Source organism: Salarias fasciatus, chromosome 20 (assembly GCF_902148845.1).
Source record: "Salarias fasciatus chromosome 20, fSalaFa1.1, whole genome shotgun sequence".
Lineage (NCBI taxonomy): Eukaryota > Metazoa > Chordata > Actinopteri > Blenniiformes > Blenniidae > Salarias > Salarias fasciatus.
In genome coordinates this window covers 24,572,160-24,589,625 of record NC_043764.1, presented here as the reverse complement: position 1 = coordinate 24,589,625, position 17,466 = coordinate 24,572,160, and the positions used below count along the sequence as shown (strand labels likewise).

At 42.8% G+C, this 17,466-nt stretch overlaps 1 protein-coding gene across 2 annotated transcripts in view; it reads left to right on the top strand.

Moving 5' to 3' along the window:
* The window catches only part of b4galnt1a (beta-1,4-N-acetyl-galactosaminyl transferase 1a), a 30,973-nt gene extending 24,816 nt beyond the window's left edge, over positions 1-6,157 (top strand). For both annotated transcript variants that reach the window (XM_030119417.1, XM_030119418.1), the window contains 5 exons: positions 1,238-1,330; positions 1,412-1,599; positions 1,680-1,820; positions 2,539-2,776; positions 3,148-6,157. In XM_030119417.1, coding sequence (XP_029975277.1) covers positions 1,238-1,330; positions 1,412-1,599; positions 1,680-1,820; positions 2,539-2,776; positions 3,148-3,359 — 872 coding nt within the window. In that variant the 3' untranslated portion in view covers positions 3,360-6,157. The remainder of the gene's footprint in view (positions 1-1,237; positions 1,331-1,411; positions 1,600-1,679; positions 1,821-2,538; positions 2,777-3,147) is intronic.
* The last annotated feature ends 11,309 nt before the right edge of the window (positions 6,158-17,466 follow it).

Here is a 17,466-nt window from a genome sequence, read left to right as displayed (position 1 = left end):
AGTGGTTCCAGGACCAGCCACACTTTACGGTGTTATTCCTCCCACATTACTCTCCATTCCTCAACCCCATAAAGAAGTTCTTCTCTGCTTGGAGGTTGAAGGTGTGTGAGTGATACCCCCAGACCCAGGTCCCACTCATCCAGGCCATGGAAGGAGCCTGTGGGGACGTCAGCCTCGAGTCCGTTCAGGGATTCATGCGCCACTCAAGGCGGTTCTTCCAGAGACGTCTCCATAGGGAGAACATGACCTGTGATGTGGACGAGGCCCTCTGGCCTGACAGAAACCAAAGGCATGATGATGCTTGATCATGATGATTCCTCAACTATGTCCAAAAATAAAACATTTTTGGCTGCATATTTGTGTGCTGTTTTAAGTTTTAATTTTTCTATGGAAAAAAATAGGCTACGTTGAGTCATTTTTACGAAAGGAGAAATATGTTATTTTCCAGAGTCACTGTCATTCATATGGTGTGTTCCATTTTACAACAGTGTTTTCAGTTTTTCACTACAATGTGCTGTAAATGCAAACGCTTACTTGTGTGTGCTCAATGAATGACTGTGTGTAGCAAATGAAAACATGAGTTTCATTTTGTGAACACAATGTAGAGATTTGATGGCAGGAGTGTTCTTGCAAAGGGAGTGTCAGGTTTAGCATTTTGTGTGTGCAGTTTTCAGTTTTGTGTGTGCAGTATTGAGAAAGCCGTTATTGTATTGAGAAACGTGTGTTAACAATCGTGAAAAACTGTAATGTCACCGACATATATCACTGATGGAAAAAACTGTTAGTGCATGATTTAAATCATGATTCAGTCTGAAATCCGACTGGAGAAAACTGAAGTGTTCGAAGTTCAACTCCCCTGCGGGCTTGTTTTTGTGGCTTGGCTGATCGTGTGAATGTAGGTTACGGGATGACACTGGTTTCCTGTTAACTGTCAAAAGGAAGTAGCTTTAAGGACAGCTTTCACCATTTTTAATGAAAACCACTTCTACATTGCTCTTGTGTAGGGGCTTCTCAGTATCTCACTTTGAAGAGTTTACTTGCACTCTGGTGTTCTTTCCACTTAGCTGGCTCCAGCACTGGTTCATAGCCAGAACCTGACTTATCACTGGTGTCCATCTGTGAACTTTCTACTAACGATTGAAGGAGCTCTCGGTGATGCTCGAGTTTCAACAGACTGCTTAAAGCCCAAACCTTAGAGGTACCATATCATCTCATCTGTTTTGTTTTCATTCTGCAGTTCAGTTTTCAACCGGAGACCACAAATCCTTTTTCACCATCAAAGTGGGACACAGAACTGTCCCGAAGCTTTACAACTCAGGACAAGACAGAGGTTTGTGAGCAGATGATGGGTGAGATGAGCTGCAATTGAAAGACAAACTATAATGCTATCCTTTTGTCATTGTCCCTTCAGAGTATAATATCACTGCTCTGGTTACCATCGCCACCAAGACCTTCCTGCGGTATGACAAGCTCAAGGATCTCATTGACAGCGTTCGGCTCTTTTACCCCACCGTCACAATTGTGATCGCAGACGACAACGAACACCCTCAGCCCGTGTCTGGCCCTTACATCGAACATTACATTATGCCCTTCGGAAAGGTGAAGAACTGAGCGAGTCTCTGGAATGTCCTGCAGTACTTGAGCAGACGTGTGACTGCTTTTCAAATCGTCCTCTGCAGGGCTGGTTTGCAGGCAGAAACCTGGCGGTGTCTCAAGCTACCACCAAGTATGTGCTCTGGGTGGACGATGATTTTATCTTTACCTCCAACACTAAGCTGGAGCGGATGGTGGACATCCTGGAGACCACCACCCTGGATCTGGTGAGATGGATTTCCTGTTGTGTGCTGAATGTCAGATGTATTGCTGCTGAGTAGTTCTAGTAGATTAATTCATCCAAATAAAGACTTCAGCTCAGCTGTCTGTGCTGGAGCCCGCCTCTGTGCTCTGTGTATATTATGCAGTGACTCACACATCTGAAATGTGAGGTGGTTAACTGCAACATCCTGAGAAGCCCCCGCTATCTTCAGGACTTGTTTCAGCTTGTTGCCTCCTGAGGATTCCTGCTGTCTTCATGTCTTTTGCCGTTCTGGCGTCAGTTTCAGGCTATAATGTATGTCCGGTTTTATGAATCCGCTTTTCCCACAGAGGAACAAAAACATATTTCAAAAGAGACAACAGTAAAGAAGCAAGTGGAAATGAGAAACAAATGAGGAACATCCAAAAAGCCACACATCTGTGCACGGAAAAACAATAAAGCAGAGTAAAGGGTGAAATACTGAACTTGCAGGTTTTGTTTTTTTTGAATTTGCAGATATTGTCTTCATTACACAACACACACCTTCTTTTACTTGTACATTATGTGACTGGTCTGTGTGGTTTGGTTGACGGTAAATGGATGTGGAGTGTTCCACCCACCTCATGTGCTTGCTTAGTCTCTGTATTCTTTATATACATACATTACTGTGTGTGTCAGTTCTTGTCTATAGGGTTGTTTGAATTGTAGCTAACCTTGTTGTCTTTGCGTTTGCTCGGCGTCAGGTTGGCGGGGCAGTGAGAGAGGCAACCGGCTACACAGCCACATTTCGTCACACCATTTCAGCGGAGGAGGGCTCGGAGGATGGCGAGTGTTTGCGCATAAGAAACGGCTACCACCATGTCATCCAGGGATTTCCTGACTGCGTGGTGGCCGACGCCGTCATCAACTTCTTCATGGGACGGACGGACAAAATGCAGCAGACCGGCTTCGATCCGCGCTTGTCCCGAAGCGGCCATCTGGGTCAGTAGATGTTTACACTTCTGTATTTTTCCTTATTTTTTGGTCAATATTTTTTTGTAAATGTCAGGGTTTTTTTTCTCCAGTTTTGCGTGTAAAAAAAAAATTAATCCTCAGTTCAAGGCAACGACCCTACATTTCCACAGAAAAACAAAAAGGATAATAGGCTATTAAATGTACAAATCAACTGGATGGCTTTTTAGAAAAAGAATGAAGTTTGCTGTATTTATTTAACAATCAGTGAAGTTATTCATTCCAACCATTTTGTAGCAGTTTATGATGTCCAATCAACTTAAAGCTTTCTGTGAACTTGATTTCGATTATTTCCTCTACTTTCTTATGAATTGTTGATTCATGTATGTGTTTATTCGCAGAGTTCTTCGTGGAAGCTCTGGGCTCTCTGCACATCGGCTCCTGCAGCGACATCATTGTGAATCACGCTTCAAAGATCAAACTCCCCTGGACGAAGTCGGACTCACTAAAGGAATACGAGAAGTTCCGCTACTCGTCCTCCAGCGGACAGAGTAACATTCGGGATGAAATTTTCTACTTCAAGAACAGGTTCAAGTGCATGAGTAGTCAGTGAATCCCGGGCTCCAGCCTGAACTCGCCAGGCACTGAGGCTTTTTTTATGACTCAACCTGAGTTTGCACGTTCCTCCTCTGCCTGTGTGGGTGGGTGTCCTACGTTCACTTGGTTGAATCCAAAGACGTGGTTATGAGGTTACTTGGTGACTTCTTCCACTTGGCGTTGCCTCAATGGCTAACTGTTGTAATGTTTTACTCGGAAAATTGCAGAAACCTGAATTGCTTGAATTACACAGCCAGGAAAGTTTGTACTGTTCAGATATGTTTCTTTGTTTGATGATCAGGAGTTTCTAACCAGTCAAGTTTCTCTATTGGATTGGTTGAATGTGAATCATTTAATTTCCTTTTTTATATTCTTGTATAGTTTAGTGCTGACTTGTTTCCTGCCTCATCTTACCCAACTAGTCTGAATGTTTTAAAAATATCCTGTTTTCACTTTCACTTCATCTGAGAGCTTAATTCTCCTTCTCCTTTCAAATCGCAGACTGTGCTGGTATCTGTCCCCCAGTGATCCTGTCATTGTCAGCAATATAACTGAAAATTGCACTGCTCTGCAGCTTAAACAGGAACGAGTTTCCCGGTCATTGATGCTCAGCTGATTCTGTTGGGATTTCCTGAAATTTGGCACCTGCACTCCCACTTAGAGATGTTCTCTCTCAAGTTCCAGTGATCAAAGGTCAAGGAAACAGCCCCCTCACAGTGGATGTGTCGTGCTTGGAGCTTTATCTGCGGTCATGGGAGTTTCTGACTCATGTCCTTGTGTAAGATACTTCTGACTCATGGAGGAATACAGTGTCTGCAGCTTTGGATAAGAAATGAATGATAAAAGAAACGTCCGACAAACTGACTACTTTTATCTGCAATTCTTGTAGTTGAAAATGCTTTTTTGTTATCTTGATCGAATTTCATTCTGTTTATTATGGTAAATTGTTTTGTACTTGTTTTGTATTTTTGCATTGTGGGCACTTTTACAAGTTTACAGTTAATTCTGGTGTGAAAAGAACGAAGGCAAGAATAATAATAATAATTATTTTGTTATGAGAAAATACCTTTGAATCTTTTTATTTTCTTAAGTCACTGTCGGCGGGCCTGCCCAACTATGTAAATGACTGCCCTATCTGTCAGTGATAAAGAATCCTTTAAAAAAATTCCTAGATCCAGACAGTGATCCGGATCATCACCAAAATTTAATGGATTCTAAGTTAGCCCAAGACCCACCTTTCCACAAAGTTTCATTGCAATCCGTCCATTACTTTTTCCGTAATGTTGCTAACAAACCAACCAACCAACCAACAAACCGACAAACCAACGTGTTTACATAACCTTCTTGGTGGAGGTAATTACTGTTTATTTCAAGTTAAAGACATCACATGCTAATGCCTTGATTAAAAATTAGACAATTGGCCATTTTCATTAAATCGTAACTGACATGGACCTTTGTGGTGCTTGGTCATAGTATACTGTATGTATTAAATTGTATTATGACAAATATTTAGTGCAAAACCACTAGAATATGTACACGTTATATTTCCAAGGAATAGCTTATCAATATCGTGAATCAGCAACAAAGTTTGTCTAATTATCATTTGTTTTCACCATTCATTTTCTGCTCTTAGAGTTGGCACACATGCTTAATATACAACAAAGTCAATCATCGACACTCTTTAAAGGAGTAGCTTTTGGACACAGTGCAGAGTTCAGAATTTGTATTTGTATTTTAATTTCATTTGAACAATGAGATATGATAGCATACAAGTGTGCAAATGGTGCTTATCAGCAGGAGGAAATGTGCAGAAAGAGGAAAGTGGTAAAAGATGAGTGCCGAATGATAATGACAAGTTATCGGTTACATCTGTTAATGTTGAGACACAAACAGAAGGCACTGCGACACCTCTCCTCTAAAGAATTACACAGAAATGTCTGTATACTTTTGAACATTGCTGGAGATTCATTTGTTTTTAAAGATCAAGAATAGATATGACGCCTGAGTATGTATATGTCCTGAGTTGTATATTCCTATCTTTATTTTTTTTAATTGCTTTCAGTTATTTAAAATCACTTTGCTGAATAATTCTTTTATACAGATCACGTTCATTCTGCATGGTATTTGTCATTAGTTTTAGGTTTTTATCTACATTTAAGTTTTTTTTTTTTTTTAAAGTTTCAATCAAATGAGACATTAACTGTTGTAAACAAAGGTTCAGATTCAGAGTTAATATTTTTCTTCCAACAAAAGATATATTCAAGTATGTATTTATATTAATTTATCATATATATAGATATAGATATAGATTAATATATGTACTTGAGTTTATATAATTTTATTCTTTTTCAATGTTTGTAGAGGGACATGTTTCCATGACACAATACTGTGATATTATAAGTTTAAAGTCTGAATCTTGCATTTCACTTTCAATTGAGTTTTTCATAAATAGTCTCGACTGTGACATAACGAAGAATCCAACGACCCCACATGATCAAGCATGGATGACTGAAATCAGACTCGCACTGCAGATTGGTTGGCACAGCACAGAGAATGTATGTAAAAATAAAAGTCATAAAAATAACCCTTCAAGTGGAGACTGTGTTTGCCGCCCTAAATGAAGGCTTTTGTGATGTTACGGCCAGCTCGTGTAGGAGATGGGTGAAGGCAGTAACATAAAAATCCACAGATAGTGAAGTGGAAATTAAAGTTATTTATTTATTTATTTATTTATTTTTATTTTTTTATTTTACTTTATTTAAAAAAATCATGGACTTCAGGTCCAGCCTTTTACCCCAACAGGTTTTATCAGTGAACACAGCTGAACCGTTGTCCATGCCTGAGGAAACACTGGACAGTTTTGACCTGGTTGACGCGAGGACTCTTGGTCGAGTTTTCTCCCAAGTAAAATCAACAACCTGCCTTTTAGATCCCATCCCCACACCACTTTTTAAATAATTTTATGGATTCCTGGAGGAACAGATTTTAAATATCATGAATTGCTCTCTTCAGACGGGTGTCTTCCCCACTGCCTTTAAAACGGCGGTGGTGAAGCCCCTTCTGAAGAAAAGCAATTTAGACCCCAATGTTCTTAATAACTACAGACCAGTATCCAACTTACCGTTTTTAAGTAAAGTTTTAGAAAGACTGGTTTTTAACCAAGTCAATGACATTTTAATGATAAATAACATTTTAGAAAGACATCAGTCTGGTTTTAGAGTGAACCACAGTACTGAGACGACCCTTTTTAAAGATTTTAAATGATATCAGGTGGAACTTAGATAATAAAAAACTCGCAGTGATGGTTCTACTGGACCTAAGTGCTGCCTTTGACACAGTAGACCATCGCATTTTAATAAATAGATTGAGTCACCTGGTGGGCCTCTCTGGTACTGTTCTTAACTGGTTCAGTTGTTGTCTCACAGATCGATGTTTTTATGTAAGTTTGGATACTTGTTCCTCAGGAACCCATGAAATTGGGTGTGGGGTTCCCCAAGGTTCAATTTTAGGTCCCATACTTTTTAATCTCTACATGCTTCCACTTGGGGACGTCATCAGGAGACACGGCATCAGCTTCCATAGTTATGCTGACGATACTCAGCTGTACATCGCCGTGTCTCCTGATGACTCAGGGCCAATAGAAACCCTTTTTAACTGTATTTCAGACATCAAGTCATGGATGGCAGTGAACTTCCTACAGCTCAACCAGGACAAGACTGAGGTTTTAGTTATCGGTCCCGAAGGTCAGAGAGAGAAAATTTTACCAAAATTAAGGGATTTTAAACCAGCACAATCAGTTAAGAACCTGGGCGTGATTTTTGACTCTGAGCTAAATTTTATTCCACACATTAAAAACGTAACTAAGATTGGATTTGATCATCTTAAGATATAGCCAGAGTCCGCCCATTTCTCTCTCAGGCCAGTACAGAGGTGCTAATACATGCTTTATCCCCTGTAGATTAGACTACTGTAATGCCTTGCTCTCTGGTCTTCCCAAAAAGAATATTTCAAACCTCCAGTTATTACAAAACTCAGCCGCTCGTGTGCTGACGAGGACCAGGGGGCGGGGCCACATTACACCGGTTTTACAGTCGCTGCATTGGCTCCCTGTCCGCTTCAGGATCGATTTTAAAGTTCTCTTATTAGTTTTTAAATGTTTTAACGGCCTTGCGCCCTCTTATTTAACTGACTTTTACCCTATCAACCCTCGCGGGCCCTGAGGTCCTCTGGTAGTGCCTTATTGTGTGTTCCTAAAGCTAGAACAAAGACTCATGGCGAGGCGGCTTTTAGCCACTACGGCCCCCGCCTGTGGAACAGCCTGCCAGAGAACCTCAGGACCGCAGAGACTGGGTGATATTTTTAAAGGGAGGTTAAAAACACACCTTTTTAATCAGGCCTTTTATAGTCCTTATTCCATTTTTATTTTATGTAATTTTATTCTATTCTGTACTTTCAACTTATTTTAATTTCGTATCATATTTTATGATGTTTTAGCTGTTTAATTTCCTCGGGGGGTTGGGGGGGGGCGGTCCTTCACACCGGGAGTTGGTCCTGGTCCAACGCTGGGGTTACTGTGCCCAGGTCCTCTGGTCCAGGCTGGCCTGGGGGGCTCCACACTTCGGTCTCCCTTGGTTTGTCGGGGTCGGGGGTTGGGCGCTGGAGCCCCAGTATTAATTGACCCTCGATTTCTCCTGGTGTAGGCGGCCCCACTGGTGGTGTTTTCCCAAGATGCTCAGTGCCATGCCATGTCTCCTCTGTTCTGTGCAAGTTAATGGGAGAGTGAGCGTGCGCGTGTGTGTGTGGTGCATACTGTTTGATGGCGCGGTTTTTATTCTTTTTGTTTTTATGATCTTTTTTACTGTTCAGCACTTTGCGTTGTTTTCATTAATATGAAAAGTGCTATATAAATAAAATCTGATTTGATTTGATTTGATTGTTTCATTGGAAGAGCAAAGAGCATATAACTTGTCTTTTGGGCATAAAACCGTGTACAAACTTCCACCGTGGGTACATATATGCTCCTCACTAATCCAGAATTTGATAAGAAAAACAAAACAACAACACAAACAATCAAAACTAGTAGAAGTAGAACTATAACAAAGGGTGGGAGGAGAGGGCTTACTCCACTTTGTCTCAAATAGGAAACGAACACAAAGTATGTATCTTTACACAGCCAAGAACAAAAAACAATGTATGAGAGCTATTCATATAACCGAAATTGTTCATTCAACAGATAGTACAGGCTTACTATAGTTTGTCCACTTTGACCACATCTCAAAAAAACATTCCTTCTGACCTCCTAATGAAAATGACAGTTTCTCAATAACATAAATATCCTGTACAATATTGATCCAATCTTTATTACTGCGTGCTTCAGGCTTTAACCATTTTCTAGTAATAGTCTTTTTGCTTGCTGCCAGAAGCACTGACAGCAGTTTTTTATCTAGCAAAGTCCAGTTATTTCATGCAATGTCACCTAAAGCACTTCAAATTTACAAGCGATTTTTTTTCAGCGAAGATGTTGTTTAAATGTTCACACAGCTGTTCCCAAAAAGGTTTGATCACTGGGCAACTCCAAAAAATATGATGATGATTTGCATTTGTTGTTGAGCAGAGTCTCCAACATGTGTCCATTCCATTCTGATATTTTTTCTGGGCAGGAGTAACAAAAAAATCTAACAATGTTTTTCCAACAGAATTCCCTCCATGTGTTGGAGCTTGAAGTCATCCATTGGAATTTGTAGATCTTTTCCCAGCTTTCGAATGAAATAAACAGATTACCTTCTTTTTCCCACTTTTTCCTTATGTGGTCCATATCATCCTGTCGAGATAGTTGAATACCATCATAAAGCCTGGAGACCACTTTAGTACATGCACCCGATTTCAATAACCTCTGAAACACATTAAAAAATCCTGATTCGGTCGATTCACTCATTTCCCGAAGATTTTGATTAAAATAGTTTCTGACCTGCAAATATCTGTAGAAATCATCCTTTTCCAACCCATGAGATCTCTGAAGTTCCTCAAAGCTCTGAAACACCCCCTTCTGGAGAAATGTATAATAATTGGTTAAGCCCGTCTTGATCCAACTTTTGAATCTTCCGTCCGTCTTGTTTGGCTTAAAGGCTGAGTCAGATGCACACCACCTTAACATTTTCATCTGATCACCCAATTTACAAATTTTAACTATTTTTTTTACCAAGAATCTAACATGGCGTGTAACATTGAATCAGGCATCAACTGTTCTTGTAAATCTTTATCCATTAAGACAGATATTAAAGGTATTCCTCCCACCGATGTACCTTCTAGATCCTTCCATCCAGCTGTATAAGATTGTGAGCATAGACAGATTAATGGTCTCAGCTGAGCTGCCAAGTAGTAGTCCTGCAGATTGGGAAGACCCAGACCTCCTTTTCCCTTCTTCAATTGCAGGATTCTGTACTTTACTCTAGCTCTTTTCCCTTGCCAGATGTATTGTGATATTAATCTGTCCCATTCTACAAATTGCCTTTCCGGTATCTGGGTTGGTAAACACTGAAACAAATACAGTGATACAGTGGGAGACTGTTCATTCGGACAGATTCTATTCTGGAATACAGATTCAAAAAAGGGATCAAATTCCATCTTTGTATGTCTAACTTTAACTTTAAGGTTAATGATTCATAGTTGGCCTCAAACATCCCGCAAAACTTCTTAATAAGAATGACCCCTAAGTATTTTACAGATTGTGATTCCCAATTCCATCTGTATAAATTCCTGATCTTGCTTGGTGGGCTGTAGTTTAGAGTTAAAACCTGAGTCTTATTAACATTGATCTTGTAGCCCGACAAAGAGCTATATTCCTTAATCATCTCCATTAATACTGGCAGAGTTTGTGTTGGGTTTGTTATAGTTAACAATAAATTATCTGCAAATAATAACAGCTTTTGTTCACCAGATGCCAACAAAACTCCTGTTATGTCATACCTCTGCCGCCTTTGCCATTGACTTAATCGCTCTACAAAAAGGGCAAAGAGGAGTGGTGAAACACAGCACCCTTGTCTTGTACCTCTTTCCAAAGTGAAAGAATCTGATAAATCTCCGTTAATTTTTATCCGAGCTGATGGTCTATCTTACAATGCAGCAATTACATCTATGAGGGTCTGGTGGAAACCAAATTTAGACATTACTTTGTATAGAAAAGACCATCTGACTGAGTGAAACGCCTTCTCTGCCTCTAAACTAAGTATAAGAGTCTCAATTTTTTGCTTAATTGTATAATTCAAAATATGCAATGTTTTTCTGATGTTGTCTTGTGTTTGTCTCTGTCTGATGAAGCCTGTCTGGTCCTTATGTACGTATTATATCTGGTAGAATATTCTCAAGTCTCTGTGAAATTATGGCAGTAAATAATTTATAATCAATATTTAACACACTCACTGGGCGGTAGTTACTACAATGCAGTGTATCCTTCCCCTCTTTGGGAATCACTGAAATAATTGCATCTCTCCACGAAGGGGGCATTATTTTCTTTTCCAACACACAACTGAATGCTCTTAAAGGTGCTGTAGGCAGGATTCTGCATCTCCGCCATCTTGCTTAGGGTTACCTAAGGAAGATGGCGATTTGACCCATCTAAGATGGCGATTTGAAACTCAGCACAGCCAATCCTGTCCTGTTTTCTCTGACATCACGACCTTACGCAAGTTAAGCCCCTCCCACGCCCCTCGACCAATCATGGTTAGAGCCTCAGGGGCTCTTCTGATTGGTCAAAGATACCTGGAGCTGTCGAGATTCCTTTTCAGCTCAGAACAGAGACAGATGGAAACGCTGTGCCTTCACGGTAGTGCAATTATGCTACACTCCCAAAGGATTATCAATGGATACTCTAACATTTAATCCAAAGAAAACAAAGAAAAATTAGCATTGACTAGCAAAATCCTGCCTACAGCACCTTTAATAAAGTAGGGATTGAATGCTCTTGCATTTCTTCATATCACTCGGAGGTAAAACCGTCTGTTCCTGGAGATTTACCACCTTCTAACTTTCCAATAATTGATCTTAATTCTTTTTCAGTAATTTCTGATATTAACAATTCATTTTGTTCATTTGTGATTGTAGGGAGAGGGAGCTGGGAAAGAAAGGTGTCTATCTCAGGTTCGTTGTTTAATTTCAGTTGGGAATATAGGGACTGGTCAAATTTTTTAAAACATCTCTTAATATTTTCCAATCCTGTTTCCACTCTATTTATATGTATGTTGTGAATTTTATGAATATTTCTCCCTGCTTGTTGTTTTCATATTTTAAAATCCAGGAGCTTAAGTGATCTTCCACCTGCTTCATAGTATTTCTGTTTTGTGAAGAGAAGTTTCTTTTGTATGTCTTGTGTGCAGGGCCGGTGCGGGCTTCTCAGGCGCCCTGGGCAAGCCCGACACGAGCGCCCCTGTCGTCGAAAGTTGTCGAGTGGTGGTGGTGGTGGTGGTGGTGGTGGTGGTGGGGGGGGGGGGGGGGGGGGGGGGGGGGGGTGCCGAGAGACAGCGGCGATAGTTGTCGAGGGGGACGAGCAAAGCCAAGCAGTGCGTTGCTCAAACGGGCCGTCACAGCGGCGCACCCTGGGCGGTGCGCCTCACAGCCTCAGGCCCCCTATGGCTCGGCGCCCTGGGCAAGTGCCCCAGATGCCCAGCCTAATCGCTGGCCCTGCTTGTGTGTTCAATTCATCTAATTCCCTTTTTAGGTCCTTAATTCTAGTTCTTGTTGCCTCTTGGAGGGTTTTGGAGTGTTCTTTTTGAAGCTTCTTTAATTCCTCTTCCAAATTCTTTTTTTTGTTGTTGTCTGATATTCTTTTCATTGGAAGAGATGGCGATTATTTACTGCGGTCAATCCCGCCCTCATTTCAGAAAGTACGATCAACCTAGCACTCAATTGTTTCTGTGGTGCGTGCATACTCTGTGCATTACGGGAACAGCGTTTTCACAGTGACTTCACAATAAAAGTTGGGTTAAGTTGAATGAGATCTTCCTTTTGATTTGGTTAACCAAGTTAGTTTTCTTAAGTTTTCACGACCTGGAGTGACAGGCACAGTGAAATAGATATTCTCCTGCTACAATGTCAGAACTGACTCCATCAAATTAAACACGAACAAACACCAAACACAAACAGACGCCAAAAAAAAAACAAAAAAAAAAACCCTGTTGCTAACAACCCAGTCCACTTCAGACTGATGGTAGGCCCCCCCAAGGTCCCCTTCACCAAGTGTCATCCAGATCTGATGTGTAGTTTCAAAATAAGAGCCCTCTGAAATAACACATTTTTGACTCATCCAACCAAATTCAAAGTTGCATTGCTCCAAAATGCCCTGTTGCCGAGCAACCATTCCACTTCTGACTGATAGTAGCCCCCCCCCCAGGGTCCCAGTCACCAAGTGTCATCCAGATCTGATATGTAGTTTCAAAATAAGAGCCCTCTGAAAACTCACATTTTTGACTCATCCAACCAAATTCAAAGTGAGATTGCTCCAAAATGCCCTGTTGCCGAGCAACCATTCCACTTCTGACTGATAGTAGGCCCCCCCCCAGGGTCCCAGTCACCAAATGTCATCCAGATCTGATGTGTAGTTTCAAAATAAGAGCCCTCTGAAATAGCGCATTTTTGACTCATCCAACCAAATTCAAAGTTGCATTGTTCCAAAACGCCCTGTTGCCAAGCCACCATTCTGACTGATAGTAGGCCCCAGGGGCTGCTGCCTGTGACTTTGCCTGCCGCCGCAAGGCATGATGGGAAGTGGGACTGGGTTTTGGGCCATTTCTTGCCGGTTTGCGTGTTCTGTGTGGTTTATTTGTGTTTCATTTATTATACATGTGTTTTGTTCATTGTTGTTCTGTGCTGTTGCCATGTTTTCCTTTATTTTGTGTTCCTTTTTGTGTGCACCGTGGCTCAGGGGGACCTTTGGGGGAGGTACGCGGCCTACGAGCCGCTGGGGAGGGCCTTTTGCTTGTGAACCTAAAGATCAGACTCAGTCTCCTTCGCTGTCTCCGCCGCTCGAAATCGCCACATTGGTGTCAGAAGTGGGATGGAGCCACAGCAAGCTTCAGAGAGAAGACGCCTGGAGAACGCAGGAAGGATCGTCGGGCAGTGGGGGACTCCGAGCCGGCCCGACAGGTCCAGCGATCAGCGGAAGCACCGTCCAGAAGAAGCGAGGTTGCCCGAGGACGGTGGCAATCGCGTGGATACGGGAGCTCGCCTGCCCACCGCTCCAGCGAGAGCCGCCGTCAAGGTGCCGAAGTATAACGGCGCCGGCTCACTGGAGCTCTTCATCAAGCAGACACGAGTCGCCGCAACGCACAACAGCTGGAGTGACCAAGACACCGCCACGCATCTAGCCCTGGCCTTGGAAGGCAAGCCCCAGCAAGTTCTCTTCGACTTGGCGCCCGGAGAAGAGCGGATCCTGGCCGCGTTAATCACCGCACTCGAGCGGCGCTTCGGGCAGCGCACCATAGAGGCCCCTGAAAGGGAAAAGCTGAATAACCGCCGCCGCCTCCAAGGAGAGGGGTGTTGTCTTTGGCGGCGTTAGCCAGTTGAACACGGGGTGGTGATTTGGCACCGACCCACGGTGTGGAGAGGATTGTCTCGGCTAATTCTGCTTCCCGGAGGGCCTCCTCCAGGAAGCAGTTTTTATGTTGTTGTGGAGTGATATGAAAGGACACAAATTTGCATTTGACTTTTTTTGGATAATCTTTGACTTGGTCTGAAGTTCTGTTTTTTGCCTCCGCCAGGAGGTTATGTAATCATGTGGGTTTGTTGGTTGGTTGGTTGGTTGGTTTGTTAGCAAGATCCCGAAAAAAGTAATGGACGGATTGCAATGAAACTTTGTGGAAAGGTGGGTCTTGGGCTAACTTGGAATTGATTACATTTTGGTGATGATCCGGATCACTGTCTGGATCCAGGAATTTTTTAAAGGATTCTTTATCATTGAGAGATAGGGAGTCTTTCACATGGTTGGACAGGCCCACCAACAGGGGGCGACAAACGCCTGGTTCACACAGGACGTGCTGTTTCCGATGCGGAAGTGGGAAGTGCCGCACACCGACTGTCAGATCGGCGCCCCTGTTAACCTATCTGACGGTTCATACAAGAGGCGCGGGACAGCGCCGCATGCGTAGCGGCTCGCGCCATGGAGCGTGGCCGCTCTGCTCCTCTCTATTTTGTCCGCGAGACGCGCGTGCTGTGGACCGCCAGTTGTAAAACTGGACAGAGCAGATCGCACCAGACAGGAAGTCGGGAACGGAAAATACGAGAGAATCCGATCAATTTTCAAATTAAAATGAAGTAAAATAACATAAATTATTTTGCTTTTTGGTTTTCCTTTTCAGATAAACACACACACAGGGAGAGAGGGCGACAGGGTGACAGAGAAAGGCATCGCATGCTGCAGCGCTCTGCTCCAATCACACCCCCGATGTTGTGTGATTATATATGGTGTTCTTATTGTTGTTAGTGACTGATTTGAGCTGTGGTGGAGGTCTGCGCTCTCTGAGTGCCAATTTCTAGTTTGTTTTTTTCCTACATTTTGAGCCTTTTAAAGTTAAGCCAAATCACCACCGAGATGCTGCTCTGTGATGGAGCTCTGAGCAAAATCGGATTGTGCCACTCACCATGGTGGTTCATTCACTAACACTAAATAGATAGAATATTGAATAAAACTACAAGTTAAGTAAATTTTTCCACAGTGTATTTGATAGGCTAACATGTATATCAAATAGGCTTATCATGTTTATTTGAAAAAACAAACAAACAAGCAATTCTATGTAAAATCAGTCATTCAGCACCCCCATACAGCTGAAATGGAATGGTCCTCATTCAATAACCACATTTTTTCGATGCTTCGACTGCGTGATTGGCAGTCGAATCAGGCCCCTTCGAACGAATCATGGAATCGTCGACTATCTGAGGACACCCCTAAATAACACTTCATCCTCATTCATTACTGACAAATGCAATAGTTTTCAGTCTTTCTTTCAGTCCAAAATTGACACCATTTACATTTCCATTGACCTCTCTGCCACCCCCATTGCTCCACCTGACTCTCCTCCCCCTGCTTCCTGTCCACAGTTCTCTCACTTCTCACCCATTTCCTCTGCTCAGTTAACACACATTTTATCTGGCATTAAAACTCCAACATGCTCCCTGGATCCCATTCCCTCCTCACTCATTAAAACCTGTCTTCCCATAATCTCTCCACTCATCACTAAAATCATAAACTCCTCACTCTCATCCCGATCTGTCCCACAGTCTCTCAAGCTGGCTGCCATCACCCCCATTCTCAAAAAACCTGGTCTCAACCCTGACAACCCTGCAAACTTCCGGCCCATTTCCAACCTTCCCTTTCTGTCCAAAGTCCTCGAACGAGTCATTGCTTCTCAACTCCAAATCCACCTCAGCTCAAACAGTCTATATGAACCCTTCCAGTCCGGCTTCCGTTCAAAACACAGCACTGAAGCAGCTCTATTAAAAATCACTAATGATCTCCTCCTCTCTTCTGATTCTGGCCATCTTAACATCCTCATCCTCCTGGACCTCACTGCAGCTTTCGACACCATCAGCCACTCCATCCTCCTGTCTCGCCTCAAATCCACCCTCAACATCACTGGCTCCGCTCTTTCCTGGTTTCAGTCATACCTCTCCGATCGTCAACAGTTCATCCACATCAACCGCTGCTCCTCCTCCATAGCCCCCTTGCCACAGGGCGTTCCCCAAGGTTGGGTGCTTGGTCCTCTCCTCTTCATCCTCTACATCCTCCCCCTCGGCAACATCATCCGTCGTCACGGTCTCCGCTTCCACTGCTACGCTGACGACATACAACTTCACATCTCCACCACATCCATACACCCCAACATCCACTCCACCCTCACCCAGTGTCTCACCTCATCAAAACATGGATGAATCACAACTTTCTCAAACTAAACAGTGACAAAACAGACATCATCATCATCGGTCCTCACAACATCACCAAATCCGCACAACAGTTCACCTTAAATTTTGATAAATCTACACTCACTCCATCCCCGCTGATCCGCAACCTCGGTGTTCTCCTCGACCCCACTCTATCATTTGACCCCCACATCAAACACATAACCCGGACTGCATTCTTCCACCTCAAAAACATAGCTCGACTCCGCCCATCACTCTCCTTCTCTGCTGCTGAAACTTTAGTCCATGCTTTCATCACTTCCACAATCAACTACTGCAACAGCATTCTTTACTGTACACCATCCAAAACCCTCAATAAACTACAGTACATTCAAAACTCCGCTGCCCGCGTCCTCACCCACACCCGCTTCCGTGAACACACCACCCCTGTCCTCCACAAGCTCCACTGGCTCCCCGTCCCTCAGCATCCACTTCAAACTCCTCCTGATCACCTTCAAAGCTCTCCATCATCTGGCCCCTCCATCCCTCACAGACCTGCTCCACCTCCACACTCCATCTCGCTCCCTCCGCTCCTCCAACTCCAACCTGCTGTCCCTGCTGTGTAGGACCAGGCTCCCAACCTGGGGAGACAGAGCCTTCTCCATCGCCGCCCCTACCCTCTGGAACTCACTGCCCCAACCTCTCCGTGACTGCGCCGACCTCCCCACCTTCAAGAAAGAACTCAAAACCCACCTGTTCAGAATTGCTTTTGATGTTTGATGTTTTTTTTTTCTTCTGTTGATTTTATGCTGCTGTGTTTTATTTATCTTGTTGCATTGTGAAGCGACTTTGAGTGTCTTGAAAAGCACTATACAAATAAAATGTATTATTATTATTATTATTATTATTATTATTAAAAAGACCAGTCACTACCAGGAGGAGCATAAACATTAATTAGACTTACCAAGACACCATCAATTTTACCTGTAATTAAAATAAATCTACCTTCCTTATCTTTATGTTCTGTAATATGTTCATACTGCAGGGAGCTCGAAATTAAGATTGGCACCCCTCTTCGCCTCCCCGAGCCATGTGAAGAAGAATATACAAATTTAAAACCCATCTTATTCAACTTGGCATGTTCAGAATCGTCTAGAAGGGTTTCTTGTAACATTGCTATTTGAACCTAATCTCGCTTTACTTTAGATAAAACTTTCCATCTTTTTTATCGGGTTATT